General features: G+C 40.1%; 1 protein-coding gene across 4 annotated transcripts in view; it reads left to right on the forward strand.

Moving 5' to 3' along the window:
• The window catches only part of LMBR1 (limb development membrane protein 1), a 189,960-nt gene that overhangs the window by 53,081 nt on the left and 121,268 nt on the right, over window positions 1-15,611 (forward strand). For all 4 annotated transcript variants that reach the window (XM_040643760.1, XM_040643757.1, XM_040643759.1 and 1 more), the window contains exons 2-4: window positions 5,429-5,501; window positions 8,225-8,264; window positions 15,045-15,184. In XM_040643760.1, coding sequence (XP_040499694.1) covers window positions 5,429-5,501; window positions 8,225-8,264; window positions 15,045-15,184 — 253 coding nt within the window. The remainder of the gene's footprint in view (window positions 1-5,428; window positions 5,502-8,224; window positions 8,265-15,044; window positions 15,185-15,611) is intronic.

Consider the following 15,611-nt stretch of genomic DNA (forward strand, 5'->3'; position numbering starts at 1 on the left):
GATCCTTTACGTCTCTGGTTAAGTTAATTCCAAGACAACGTATGATTTTTCGTGCTATTGTAAATGGAATGGGTTCCCTAATTTCTCTTTCTTCAGTCTCATTGTTCGTGTATAGAAATTCAACTGATTTCTGAGCATTGATTTTGTATCCTGCCACGTTACTGAATTGCTCTATAAGTTCTAGTAGTTTGGGGGTGGAGTCTTTTGGGTTTTCTATATAGAGTATCATGTCATCTGCGAAGAGCTACAGTTTGACTTCTTCCTTGTCAATTTGGATACCTTTTATCCCTTTTTGTTGTCTGATTGCTGTTGCAAGGACTTCTGGTACTATGTTGAATAATAATGGCGAGAGTGGGCATCCTTTTCGTGTCCCTGATCTTAAGGGAAAGGCTTTCAGCTTTTCCCCATTGAGAATGATATTTGCTGTAGGCTTTTCATAGATGGTTTTTATGAGATTGAGGAATGTGCCCTCTATCCCTACACTCTGAAGGGTTTTAATCAGGAAAGGATGCTGTATTTTGTCAAATGCTTTTTCTGCATCAATCGAGAGGATCGTATGGTTCTTGACTCTTTTCTTGTTGATATGATCTATCACACTGATCGATTTGCGACTGTTGAACCACCCTTGCATCCCAGGGATGAATCCCACTTGGTCATGATGGATAATCCTTTTAATGTACTGTTGGATCCTATTGGCTAGGATCTTGTTGAGAATTTTGGCATTCATATTCATCAGGGAAATCGGTCTGTAATTCTCCTTTTTGATGGGGTCTTTGCCTGGTTTGGAGATCAAGGTAATACTGGCCTCATAGAATGAGTTTGATAATTTTCCTTCTGTTTCTATTTTTTGAAACAGCTTCAGGAGAATAGGTATTATTTCTTCTTTGAATGTTTCGTAGAATTCCCCGGGGAATCCGTCAGGCTCTGGACTCTTGTTTTTGGAGAGGTTTTTGATCACTGCTTCAATCTCTTCATAATTAATTGGTCTGTTTAAATAATCAGTTTCTTCCTGTTTCAGTCTTGGTAGTTTATAGGTTTCCAGGAAGGCATCCATCTCTTCCAGGTTGTTTAATTTATTGGCATAAAGCTGTTGATAAAAGTTCCTAATGATCCTTCCTATTTCATTGGTGTTGGTTGTGACCTCTCCTTTTTCATTCATAATTTTATTAATTTGGGTCCTTTCTCTACTCTTTTGAATAAGTCTGGCCAGTGGCTTATCGATCTTATTTATTCTTTCAAAGAACCAGCTTCTATTTCTGTTGATCTGCTCTACTGTGCTCCTGGTTTCTAATTCATTGATCTCTAATCTTGATCATCTGCCTTCTCGTGCGTGGGTTGGGCCTGTTCTTCTGTTCCAGCTCTAGTTTCTTGAGAATATAAAAACTGCCTTTTAGGTTTTTCTGTTCTTTTGAGTGAGGCTTGGGCTACATATTTTCCCCTTAGGACTGCCTTTGCAGTGTCCCGTACGTTTTGGACCGATGTGTTTTCATTCTCATTGGTCTCCAAAAATTGTTTAAACTGATTTTTAATTTCCTGGTTTACCCAATTGTTCTTGAGCGGAATGGTTCTTAGTTTCCAAGTGTTTGAGTGTCTTCCAAATTTTTCCTTGTGATTGAGTTCCAGTTTCAAAGTGTTGTGTTCTGAGAATATGCAGGGAATAATCTCAGTCTTTTGTTATCAGTTGAGACCTGTTTTGTGACCCAGTATATGGTCTATTCTGGAGAAAGTTCCATGTGCATTCGAAAAGAATGAGTATTCTGGTGTTCTGGGGTGTAGTGTTCTGTATACATCTGTATATACTCATCGAGTATGGCATTCAAAGGTCTTGTTTCTATGTTGGTTTTCTGCACCAGTGCTCTGTCTATTGCTGATAGTGGAGTGTTGAGGTCCCCTACTATTAACGTATTTTTATCTATATGTCTCTTTATTCTGGTTAAGAGTTGGCTTGTGTATCTAGCTGCTCCCCTGTTTGGGGGCATAGATATTTACAATTGTCATATCCACTTGTTGGATACATCCTTTAAGAATAATACAGTGTCCTTCTGTATCTCTAACAACAGTCTTTAGTTTACAATCCAATCTGTCTGATATGAGAATTGATACCCTGGTTTTCTTTTGAGGTCCATGGGCATGAAAAATGATTTTCCATCCCTTCACTTTCAGTCTGGGTGTATCTTTAGGTTCAAAATGAGTCTCTGGTGGACGGCAAATGGGTGGGTCATATCTTTTTATCCAGTCTGCAACTCTGTGGTGTTTTATGGGAGCATTTAGGCCATTCACATTGAGAGTGATTATTGAGAGATATGATTTTAATGATGTCATGTTGCCTGTGAAGTCTTTGTTTCTGTAGATGGTAAATTTCTGTTCTGTATCACTCTTGGGGCCTTTTTATTTTTATAGAACCCCCCCCCTTAATATCTCACGTAGGGCTGGTTTGGTGGTTACAAATTCCTTCAGTTTCTGCCGATCCTGGAAGGTCTTTATCTCTCCATCAATTCTGAATGACAGCTTTGCTGGATAAAGGATCCTTGGCTGCGTGTTCTTCTCAGATAGAGCTTTGAAAATACCCTGCCAACCCTTCCTGGCCTGCCAGGTCTCTGTAGACAGGTCTGACATTATTCTGATATTTTTCCCTCTGTACGTAAGGATTTTCTTCCCCCTGGCTGCTTTCAATACTGTATCCTTGGATCTAATATTTGCGAATTGCTCTATGACGTGATGCGGTGTAAGTTTGCTGTGATTGACCTTGGGAGGGGTCCTCTCTGCCTCTTGGACACGAATGCTTGTTTCCTTTGCCAGATTAGGGAAGTTCTCAGCTACAATTTGTTCAAATATCTCTTCTAGACCTCTCTCTTTCTCCACCCCCTCGGGGATGCCAATAATTCTGACATTGGAACGTTTCATCGAGTCAGTAATCTCCTGTAATCTACATTCTTGAGATTGGATTTTTTTGAGCCAAGTTTCTGTTTTAACTTTCTCTTCTACCATCCCATTCTCCAATTCACTAATGCATTCTTCTGCCTCATTTACCCTGGCCGTCAGAGTGTCTAGTTTAGGCTGCATTTGATTCATGGCATTTTTAATGTCTGCCGGATTCGCTCTCATTTCCGCCCTTAGAGATTCTATATTCTCGTTAATATTTTCATTAATGTATTTTTTCAATCCTACACATCATCTTGACCACTGTTACTCTGAACTCCATTTCTGACAATTTGGTTATATCCATATCCATCAGTTCTGTGGCAGAGGCCACAGACTCATTATCTTTTCTTTGCTGGGGGGGATTTCTCTTCCTTGTCATTCTGATGAGGAGAGGTTACAGGGATGCCCAGAGCCCAAATTATTGACCAGGACCCAGGCAGTGTGCACTTGTTTTATAGGGACCTTAGGGATGTTGGCTTCTTGATTTTTCAGCCTACCTTCTGGGGGAGGGGCCTGCCGCGCTGATACTCAGGCAACCCTGTTTGGGTAGAGTCGCCCTGTCCCCTGCGAGGGGGGATGGGGATGGACACAATGTTAGCTGGTATTTCTGGGCTTTTGTTCTCTGGCGGCTTTCCCTGGCGGTTTGCCGTGCCTCTTCTGAGAGTCAGAGCAGCAGTGGCCGTATCCTAGCCTCTGTCTCAGAACAGAGAGATCACAGTCCGCTCTCCACTGAGCTCCCCTGGCCACTTTAACTCTGTTTCTGTTGGTGCTGGTAAAAACCCTGCAGCATCCTGGGTTGTGCGCCCCACAGCCGCTCTCCCAGCCCTCACTTCCAGGGCTGGCATGTCTCTGTCTGTTGTGCTTCTAACACCGCCAGCTGCCTCCAGTTCCTGCGCGCGCTCCCGAGCTCCCTGTTTCAGTGTGGTTCCCGCGCGCGCTCTGGAGCTCCGGTTTTCAGTCTGGTCATGCACGTTCCCGGGCCATGGTCTCAGTCTGCTCTCTTGGGGGTGCCGGTCTGCGAGTCTGCCCCGCTCCCCAGTGCAAGTGGCTACTGCTTCCCGGTGCCCGAGTGCGTGGGCTCCCTCCCCCTTCCGTTTATCTTCCGATATCTGTGCATGGATTCATGGCTCCCCACTTTGTACCGCATATTCAGTGCTGGAGATGTTCATTTGTAGAGATCCAGATGCATCTTCCTGCATCTCAGGCTGATTCCATGGCTTTTCAGGGTGGTCTGGTAGATATCCAGCTTGACTCAGGGGACCAGCTGAGAAAGGGGTCCCCTACTCATCCGCCATCTTTTCTCCTCCTTGCAGAAAGTGGTCGCTTTCCTGTTCATAGAGTTTCTGCTACTTTTTTCTTCGTTCTCCAGTTGCATTCATAGGTATTCGGAATGGTTTGGTAGCTCTCTAGCTAAATTCCTGGGACCAGACGAACTTTAGGTCTCCTGCTCCTCTGCCATATTGGAACCGGAACCCCTCTGGAGTTCTTAATGGGCTCCCAGCTGCAGGCCAGTTTGATGCTTTTGACTTTTGGCTCCTCTTTGGTCACTGTCATTATTGTCTGTTGTCAGTTTTCCACTTCACTTGTATTTGGAAGAATTGTGACTTATGAGGCTGATGGTCTTACTCTCCGTTCTCAGTTTGTCATTTCCTAGATGACATTGTACAGTGGCTGTTCACACCTAGATCTAAGGTCATTTTCAGTCATGTGGCCAACAACCCTTCTTCAGAAATCCATGCATAAGTGTGCTCCCTAGACTATGATCACTTGGAATTATTTCATTTGAGAGTCTTCAAACTATTTTTACCCTGATCCATAGTTCTACTAAGGCTTTCTTTTGCACACTTGGTCTTTGACTATAATGAGATCTCCTGTTCCTTGACCCATTCTCTTTTACCTATCATCCCCATAAAATTAAATGGAATTTAATTTGAATTTAATATTTAAAAAGTTTCTCATTCAACTGCTGTTTATTTTGATGTGTGGTATGTTTATTAAATGATTATTCCCCCTTGCCCACACATATTGATTTGTGATGCCTCCTGTGTGTAGAACCAAATTATATAAATTTTTGTATAATAGCATGTTTCATTTATCTGTCAAGTTTTGGTGTCATCACACTCTTTAAATGTTATTGAAGCTTTATAGTGTGTTTGATATTTGGAAGGGATAGTAGCATCTTGTTGACTTTGGTTTTCAGAATTGTTGGTGTTGGCCTGGCTCTTTACACTTTCATATGATTTTGAAAACAATTCAGTTAAGTTATGAAAAGAATGATCTTCATTGGGCTCTTTTTTTTTTCCTGTAATGATATTAAAAACTGGCTATTTGACTTAGTTCATATAAGTTAATATTTTATCAAAACTTTATATTCGCAAAATATCTAAAAAATTTTACTTTTTAATATACTGAATCCTTCTTATGTATAAATACCAAAGATGTATCTTCTATAATTTAAAAAAAAATATGCAACAAATGTAAATGAACTGTTAATTTTTTTTTTCAGATATGTTTCCTTCTTTTTGCCGTTCTCTACATTGTTTCCTATTTCATCATCACAAGATACAAGAGAAAATCAGGCAAGTAGAAACATTGTAATTAAAACTTAGATCATCATGCCAGCTGGTATGTGGTGTATGGGCTATATACTGTGCCTGTCACTATGGTAGGATATATATTCAGTATGGCCATGATGGAAGGGCACAATAGCCTGGTACTAAAAGTAAGCAGTAACCTCCAGGGAATCTGACTGCTTGCAGGGTCATCATTCTCTTAGACCTGGGCCCTTGTTTACCACCATTCTTATGTCCAACCAAGAATAGTGTGGGGCTGCTCAGTATCTGGGAAGTTCTACAGTTTATAAGGATATATAGGTTCTTGTGACTGGCTCTGAGTTTGAACATGCATACTCCCACCCCATCTTTTCTCTGACTAGTAGACTATATTTTCTTTCTCTAAATTGGTGTAGAATTTAGAGTCTCCATGATACCATTTAGTATCAATTTAAGATTTAATTATGTATTATTCTTTCAATTATTTCATATATATCCTGTCTACCAGAGGGACCACTAAATATTTGTTTTAATAAATTTTTATTATTATTATTTTTAAAGATTTTATTTATTTTTTGAGAGAGAGAGTGAGCATGTGCACAAGCAGGGGAGGGGCAGAGGGAGAGGGAGGGGAACAAACAGACTCCCTGCTGAGCAGGGAGCCTGGTGCGGGGCTTGATCCCAGGACCCTTAGATCATGAACTGAGCCGAAGTCAGATGCTTAACTGACTGAGCCACCCAGGCACCCCTATTCTTTTTTTTTTTTTTTTAAGATTTTATTTATTTATTTGTAGAGAGTACAAGTGGGGGAAGCGGCAGGCAGAGGGAGAGGCAGGCTCCCCACTGAGCAGGGAGCCCGATGCAGGATTCGATCCCAGGACCCTGGGATCATGACCTGAGCTGATGGCAGATGCTTAACTGACTGAGCCACCCAGGGGTTCCATCCCCTATTCTTTTTTTAAAAATGAACTTTGTGCTAATTAATTCACAGATTTTTGTGCCAGGGTTTTGTAAGGACCTGAATAGTTGCCTTACTACCTTCTGTTAAATCTGAGCTATTTTCTAGAAATCACAGGATTTTCTACCTATGATGCTGGGCTAATAGTGGGTACCATATGAATACTTAAGGATTCCATATAATAGGAGCTCTTTATGTTATAATATTAAACTTGTTAGACTTTTGAAAGCAATTAGGAAATAATGCTTGCTCTAGTGTTTGACTCTATGATTACACTAAAATACTTCTTAGAATCTATAATCTCTCAAAAATTTGAAGACCTGCAAATTCAACACAGTATCTTAGCTATTTTTAAAGATGTTTTGGCATCAGGTTTTAATGATTATGGACATCGAAGAAGGGGGGAGAGAGAATTAATGAATATAAATGCATCATTTTAGGGGAAATTAGGGGATGACGAGCAGGTAAATTGAGGTTTTATTAGATGATTTGGACGATTTTTAAATATTTATTTATTTTGAGAGTGTGAGCAAGGGTGGGGGGCAGAGACAGAGGGGGAGAGAGAGTCCCAAGCAGACTCCCCTGAGCCCTCTGATGAGCATGGAGCCTGATGCAGGGCCTGATCCGTGACCCTGAGACCATGACCCCAGTGGAAATCAAGAGCTGGATATCCAACTGACTGAGCCACCGGGGCACCCATATTAGATGATTTTTAAAGTAATGGTAGGGAGGGGTGATGAATACCCTGGACTTAGTAGAATGTAGGGAGAAGAACTAAAATTTATATGAAGCTATTAAAATATTATTCAGTAGTTGATGGTTAATTGGGGGTGTGCACAACAGTATAAAAATTCATTGTGACTGTTATTTTATGGTCCTTTTGGTTGTAAAGCTATTTTGGGCAGCCCATAATTAAGAATGGAGATTGGAGTAAGAGAATGGCTCAAATGCACCATTGACACGGAAACAGGTGGACACTCATAATTACAGAGACCTAGAAAGAAAGCCTTTGAGAACAACCCCAGTTAGGTATTGAGAAGAAGGGGGGGCCAGGGGCTGTTGTGCAATATTCTTGTAATTGGATCATACTTTCTTTAGCTGGAAATTTATGTGAGAGGACAAAGAGAAGGCTAGCAGCCATGAGAGAGAGGAAGAGGGAGGTGAGTGAGTGTAGGAGCAGAGGGCATCTGCTACTTGTAAAAGATACAAAACTTAGTACTTTTCTGTCTGTAACTTGAACAATAATTATGAAGTATTGAGGCAGTGGTATCTAAATGGTTTAGACTGGTCCAAGAGAATCTTCCTTATTACCATTAATAATGACAAACTCAAATTTTAGAAAAGTATATGAGTTTTAAGATTATGACTTCTAATTTTATAGTAAAGATTTTTGTTGGATATTATCAACTAAAAAATTTTATTCATTAGCAATTATGATTTCATTTATATTGTATGACAGTGGTCCTAAGGTTCTACTAAGTTTTATTTTCTTGAGCAATAGTATTTGGAAAATAGTTGGAATATTTGAAAATTTCAATTTACATGTAATAGTTTTTTGTTAATCAGGATTTTGGTTAATCAACACTCTAACTACATTCTATCCTATGTAATTCTATCCTATGTAATGAGATTTAAATTTGGATCCATGTTGAAATAAATACAGTGCTTTTTGAAAATCAGTTCTTTTCAATAATTACTTCTTTAAATTTCTGTTTTTGTTTATATTTTCTAATAAATTAATGAAACATTTTATTGAAGATTAAAAAAATTAATGCCTTAACCATTTTTACAGATGAACAAGAAGACGAAGACGCCATAGTCAACAGGATTTCGTATGTATTTTAAAATTCATTTGTTCTGTTTCTAATTTTGATGTCATAAATTCTTCAAATTTGATTTGCACCTTTGGGCATAAATGTGGAAAAAATTCACCTGAATATTACAATGCTTTTATCGATATTAACCCTATCTTTATGAACACGTATAAACAAATATAAAGTTGACTCTTGAACACCATGGGGGTTAGGAACGCTGGCCCTGCACATTTTGAAATTGTGTATAATTTTTGACTTAACCAGAACTTAACTACTAATAGCCTATTATTGACTGGAAGTCTTACTGATAACATAAACAGTTGATTAATACATATTTTATATGTTATGTGTATTATATACTGTATTCTTACAATAAAGTAGCTAGAGAAAACACTGTTAAGAAAATTATAAGGGAGAAAAATACATTTGCAGTACTGTACTATATTTATTAAAAAAAATTCACTTATAAGTGGCCCTGTGCATTTCTAAGCCATATTGTTCAAGGATCAGCTGTACATGGAAAAATGAGGATTGACCATCTCCTGTTAAAATTTGCTTATTTGAGGAGCTGACAATTTTACCTTCGGAGGTTTTAACCAGGAGGTGGGCTTATGGTTGGGAAAGTTGCTGGGCCATAAGAAAGAAAACTCTTGGCTGTTTAATGGTCTGCTGAGAAGACTGGGACAGTCTTGGAATAGGGAATAGACATCTGTTCTAGGTGATTGAACATCTCCCTGCTTGCAGCAGGGAGATGGACTCAGATGGTTCTTTAGGTTCCCTGTAGCTCTCTTTCTGCTTGTATATGCTGATGATATATGATTGATGTACTCTTTAATTTTTTTTGAGGTATCAAACTGGATGGGAAGCAGTGAGTTTCTTTCTGTGAGATTTTGCTTGACTAAAATTTGAAACCACACAGATACAACTACATTGGAGAGGTTTTTATTCCAGGATTCTTTTTGATTGATACTTGAAAATTTTTTGGCATAGTCCTGAATTTATAGAAAAGTTAGAAATATAACAAAAAAGAGCCTTTTGCCCCAGAACTGTTTGAGAAGTTGCTGACTTGGTTCTCCATTTCCTCAGGGTACTTTTGTATATAATGCCTATAGACAGTATGTTCTCCTGTGTATTTGCCATACAACCGTCAAAATAATGAAATTGATGCTGTACCACTCATGCCCCATTCAGATTGTCCCAGTTGTCCCATTCATGTCCTTTGTTGCAGAAGGACCCCGTTCAGAATCACACATGCCTGTATTTGTTATGTACCTTTAGTTGCCTTCAGACTGAAACCCTTCTTCAGTAGTTTCTTGACTTCCCTAACCTTGATACTTCTGAAGATTACAGGATTTGTTTCTTCACGATTAGTGTCAGATTGTTCATCTTTTGCCTGGGGTGGAGAGGAAGTGAGGGAAAGGGAGAAAGGCTGCCTGTACTTATGCAGACATACATGGATACTCTCATGTACTCTGGGATATTCCTCAGCCATAAAAAGGAATAAGGTACTAACACGTCCTACAACATGTAGGAACCTCGAAAACATCATGCTAAGTGAAAGAAACCAGACACGAAAGGTCACATAGTGTATGATTCCATTTATGAGAAATATCCAGATAGGTAAGTCCATCAATGTCATATTGATGGTTACCAGGGACTGAGGGGAGGGCAGAATGGGGAGCAACTGCTTAATGAATACAAGGTTTTATTTTGGGGTAACGAAATGTTCTGGAACTAGAAAGTGGTGGTGTTTGTGCAACACTGTGACTACACTAAATACCACTAAATTGTTCACTTTAAAATGGTTAATTTTATGTTATGTGAATTTCACTTCAATAAAAAAATACTTTCAGCCGAGAAGTGACTTTAAAAGGGCTGATTCGATTCATGGCTGAACAGTGAATATAAATGGACCTTGTTTTACTAGATTTGGTAACTTAAATTATTTTAAATGGCCTAGGGAAAACATCTGTAACTTTATACTGGGAATTCTTGGTCTGTGGGTTTAAAATTTAGGCCCATTACTTGATTTAAATTTATAGGATTAGGGGTTGTAGTTTTATTCCTAACACCATGACATTTGTGAAAATTCTTAAGTGATTTATTGTTTTTCTCTGTCTAAATTACTGTATAAATTCTCTGTCTAAATAATTCACTTACCTCAAAAAGCTTCACACACTGAAGTAAAGGGCAGATATAATTCCCAGTGAAATCCTCTAGGGATGAAGTAAGTACCTGTGAGATGTGTGCCATTCTCCTGTCTGTTTAGTCTGTGCCCCACTTTTGGTGGTAAATCTATGTACGTGCATTTGTGGATCAGTCATTTACCAACAGACCAGAACACATCACTTAGGCTTTACCCTGTGGTGTATTCTATGAAACAGTGGCTGTGCCTCGTTTCCTTGTGAGGAGGCATAGGAGTCCTGACCTCCCCTTCTGCTTTCACCAGTTCTGCTGCCATTACTCTTACGGCGGGTCTGAGGGCTTTGGGTTCTCCTGGCAGGTGGTTCCTGCATCAGGTGACTGGAGCTGACATCCCCTTCCTGTGGGCAGGTGGGTGTGCACTTAAAGACCGGAGAGGGAGCAGGGGGGAGGGCACCTGAGAGAATCAGGGTTAGTCTCTTCCCTCCCCCCTTTGCCCAGTGATCACCCTTTAGCTTTCACTGCCTTTTCCCCCCCTTGTGTGATAGAATGAGTGAGAAGGGAAGAGGAATGCAGATCTGGGTTCAAATTCCGAACTCAAGATTAACTTGAGGTCAGAAGAGATTGAGAAACAAAGATTTATTTTCTCTGTTTGTGAAGGAGAGCTGCCACTTACTCTGTCGTGCTGTTGTGTGGATTAAATCACATCTGCAAAATAATCCAGTGTTGGTGCTGGTGCACAGTACGTGGGAATTCAGGGTTGCCTCTCTTCTCTCCACCATCTTTCCTTGTCTTCCCTCCTCCACCGAAGAGGAGGAAGTGGAAGGATAGGTCTGCTGAATAAGGAGAAAAAAGGGAAAGAGCTCAGACAAGTTCTTAAGTGTAGTGATTGGCAACACTACCTGGCCACTTGAACCAGGGATCTCCACAACTGGCTCAGCACCCATGTCAAATGGGAAGCATATTTTTTGGCCTTTTCTCACCTCCCGTTAGACCCACGTTTGCTTTCTCCTTTGCTCCTTTGTTCTGTTCTCTGTTTGTATCTACTTGTGCCCCCAAATTAACTTTGCAACCAAAAACTACATTTTCTGAGAGCTACTTTTGGCTAGTTAGTTGATTTGATTTGGATTTAAGTTATTGATATAAAAATAGAATGCCTAACTGATGAAACTTTTTGAGCCTTTGCAGGTGAGGGGAGGGTTTCCCATTGCAGGAGGTAGGCCTAGCATAAGGTATCAGAGCCCCGGGGGTGATCTGGTATGGGCTCTCAGGGTCTGAGAGGAGGGAGAGAATTTTCCCTGCAGTGGGAAATCCTGACATGGAGTGTCAGCTTGAGGAGATCATGAGGGGTACCCATATGTGTTCAGGGATGCTCTGTTACAGGGAGTCAGAGGTTGGGGAGGGCATCCATGCAGGATGACAGAGCCCAAGTAGGCTGAGGAGTGTGTTCCCAGAGGGATGGCCTGGCATAGGTATCAGAGATTGGGGAGGGGGTAGGGAAGTCCAGAATGGGGAGTCACCTGAGCAGGAAGATGCCTCTGCACGGGGTGGGAGTGTCAGATCATTTCCAGGGGATTGGTCCATTAAAGGTGATGGGAGCCATTTGCGGTTAGGGGAAAGGGAGAAAAATGAAAATGAACAGGGTTGTTGCATTGCAATTGGACTTGCAAGTGGACTATCAGTGTGGACTCATGGTTTTCAATATAAAGTTATTGCACCAGATCTAGATGTAAAGGTGGGTGCATGTAAGTGTGCATATGTACATGTACTCATAGTGTATACTTGCGTTCCTTGCCTGTCCACTGGGTGCATGACACCCCAGTAGCAATGAGTATATTTAACACCAGATCTGTGCTTCTAAATACAATTTTCCACTAATAGGAACCAGGTTTCATTGGGGGAGAAGCTGACTGCAGGGATAAGGGAGGGGAAGTTCCAGGCTCATTTTATACATGTGGTACTGCCAGAATGCAAGCAAGTGCTCCAAGAGCGATGGGGTGCATGTCAAAAAGACTCAGAAGCCTTCAAGGGCTTTCACAACAATCAGGGACAATCTCAGTGTCTGGAGAAAGATTGTAATGGATCATACACAGAATAAAATAGAAAAATCTTGAGTCCATACTGATAGGAATCAGTAAATGAATAAACTTTTTGAGAAGGAACAGGGTATTTTTCCTAGTTTCAAACTTAGCTTCCCGCAAAATACTTATTAATTAGAAGGGAAAAGAGTGATGTTAAAGAGCCCTGGCAGACACCATCCTGACCAGTGGTCAGTCAGAATGTGACCAGCAATGGGGTGGACAGAAGTTCTAGGCCACCTGGTAGCCTGCAAAGAAAAGTGTGAGGCATTGCTTCTGCGATGCTCCCGCCTCGTGGACATGACACAAGGCTGGGCCAAAGTGGAGTTCCCTGATTCCCTGCCAGTGTTCTCCAGCTGCGGCCTTCTCCATCACAGGCAATACCAGCTCCACCATTCCCATTCTCAGGCTAAAAACTCAGAGTAGGCCTTGAGCCTTCTCTGCTCCCACCCCCAGGAAGTCTTGTGGCTTCTGTCCTCAGAGTCTGCTCCATTTCAGAAGACAACATTTGTGAAACGTGACTTTAATCTGAGGGGCACTTCAGTATGTCTGTAAGCTATGACCACTGCTGCCCTTTTTCGACTTGACTCAGGGCCTTACCTTAGGGACCCCTTGCCAGCATTGACCTGCATTGCATTGGCCTTTTCTGAGTAGTGGGTGCTCACGGGCAGTGTGAGAGAGTGGCAGCATCTTGTCTGTATATCCAGAGCCCAGTCACAGTACCTGAAATGCAGTGGATTCTGGAAGTGTTTTGTTGAGAGTTGGCATTATAGTTATGGTGACCAAACATTCAGGCTTTTCTGGATCGTTCATGATTTCAAATACTTTACCTATTTGCCCTTATAAGCTTAGGTTTTTGTCAGATTACAGGTCCCAGTTTTTGATTTGGAAACTGTGGTTGGCATTCTTGCTGTTTATGTGGTCAGTCACGTGTGAGCTGAGAGGAGAGGGCTTGACTACTGAGAGGAGTGTGGAGAGTCGTGCTCAGGGTGCTTCACAGGGCAAATGACATAAAGGGGACCTTAGGGACAGAGCTGACTGTGCCCCGGAGCGCGGAGCCATGAAACGCATTGAGGTTTGGTGTACGAGAAGGCTGGGTACATCGCACTGTATGCGGGAGTCTGTCATGGTGAGAGGAGCCTAGCGCACGTACTAGAATAGCTGTGCAGGACCTGGAATGGCAAGCTTGTGGGTTTAATCCTACTTTTAGCATTGGAAGGAAGAAATGGTAGTGATTGGGATAACTTCCTCACTTGACTTGCAAGGACAAAACCAGAGAACCATGCTTCAGGCCCCTGGCTGTAGTTGCCAGAGTTGGCAGTGGACTTGGGTGGACATTTTCCCAGTGCTTTTCCCAGGAAACATGCCCACTCAGCAAAACAGCTTCTAAGCCTTTTTCTGTGTCTGATTTGAGTTGTATTTTTGGTATGTATAATATGGTCTGCATTTAAACCTTATCAATGATTTACTGGACAGAGGTTTCATGGTTGCTTTGGCTTTTAAGTAGGAAAACACTTCTGTTGGTTGCCACAAGATGGCATCGGTCTCAAAGTTACTCTAGCGGATGTGTATTTCAAGCATTTAGTATGTCTTTTTTTTTCTTACACCTTCTTACATTTGTTTTCATGTTCTTCCTATGTTGACTTTAATGGGATGGCTATTAAGGTTCCATCTCTAATGTTGGTGAGGCTTTCTTTTCCTTTGCCTTTTTAGTCTTTTTTTTAAAAATTAGATACAAAATTTTAAACATTTAGGACATGTGTAACTGAGAAAATGAAAACACCTTAGAATCTCACTCTCCTGTGGGGTTGTTTTATATTATGCTGGGCTTTTTTTTTGAACCTCTATTTTCCTGTGTGTATAAATGCATTTTTTTGAGGGGGCGGGGAAGCATGTTTTCTTTTTATTGTCCATCCTTTTTCAGTTTTTTTCTTTTTTACGTAGTTTATTTTAGACATCTTTCTGTATTAGTATTTATTAGCAATATCTGATTTTTAAAAATGACAAAATAGTGTTTTAAGTACTGTTTAATAGTAGAATATTGTTTAATATTTCCCTGCTGTTTCCTAGTATAATTTATTTTGCTTTACCCGTTTTAAGAGGTAGCTGGCTTTGTTGTTTTTTTCTCTTGAAATAACCAATTTGAATTGATTTGTTTTTTATACTGTTTTCACAAGTTTTTTTTTTTATCTGAATCAGTTTTTGCATTGCTGTTAGGATGTATTTGCCAAAGTTGTTAATTAAATGCAATTATGAAATAATCAAATTTAAAAGAGGAAAGAGACTATGGCTTATTCTTTGTAAAATGTGCAAAGTACTCTGTCTTCTATATGTGATTCTTCTAGCGCCTGCTTGTTCGAGTTAATGACCTTTATCACAGAGTGAGGAGTTTTAGAGTACACCTAATTGAACTTCTAGTATCATACATATATCATTTGAGTCCCAACTACACATATTTAATAAAAATCTTATGTAACTTTTTTGGTTTAAAAGATTTAAGACTTTTTATCCTTTTTGAATTTCTACTGTATTTCTTGCCTTTTCCAATTGCTGATGACAATGATCTCTTCTCTTCCAGGTTGTTTTTGAGCACGTTCACTCTGGCAGTTTCCGCTGGGGCTGTTTTGCTTTTACCCTTTTCAATAATCAGCAATGAAATCCTGCTTTCTTTTCCTCAAAACTACTATATTCAGTGGCTAAATGGCTCCCTGATTCATGGTTAGTATATATTGCTTAATATAATCACAATGAATGTTTTCTTTTTTTACTGCACTGTATTTTTAGATTTGCCTTTTCTTAATTTCCTTCATAATTTGCATCTTCCTCCAATAAACCATGAGTCCGTCATAAAATCAGAAAACCAGATTTTACTTACTATTCCTATTCTTAGTTGTGAAAGGCTTTTCTGTTTTACTTAATGAAGAAGCAGTCTTTATACTTAACAATGATTTTGATATATAAGTTCTCATTTGAATATTTAGTAAGAGAATTTTGGTTTATCTGGATATGTCAAAAGAACTCAACCTTCATTTAAGTCCTAAAAATAGTAGCCATAGTTTTCTACTTCATTTATTTTCTGTTAGTTACTTTTGTCATTTAAGAATGTCTAATTGAAGGGGAAAAGCTCTTTTGTCAAGTACAAACT

This window comes from Ursus maritimus, unplaced genomic scaffold, assembly GCF_017311325.1.
Source record: "Ursus maritimus isolate PB19 unplaced genomic scaffold, ASM1731132v1 scaffold_3, whole genome shotgun sequence".
Lineage (NCBI taxonomy): Eukaryota > Metazoa > Chordata > Mammalia > Carnivora > Ursidae > Ursus > Ursus maritimus.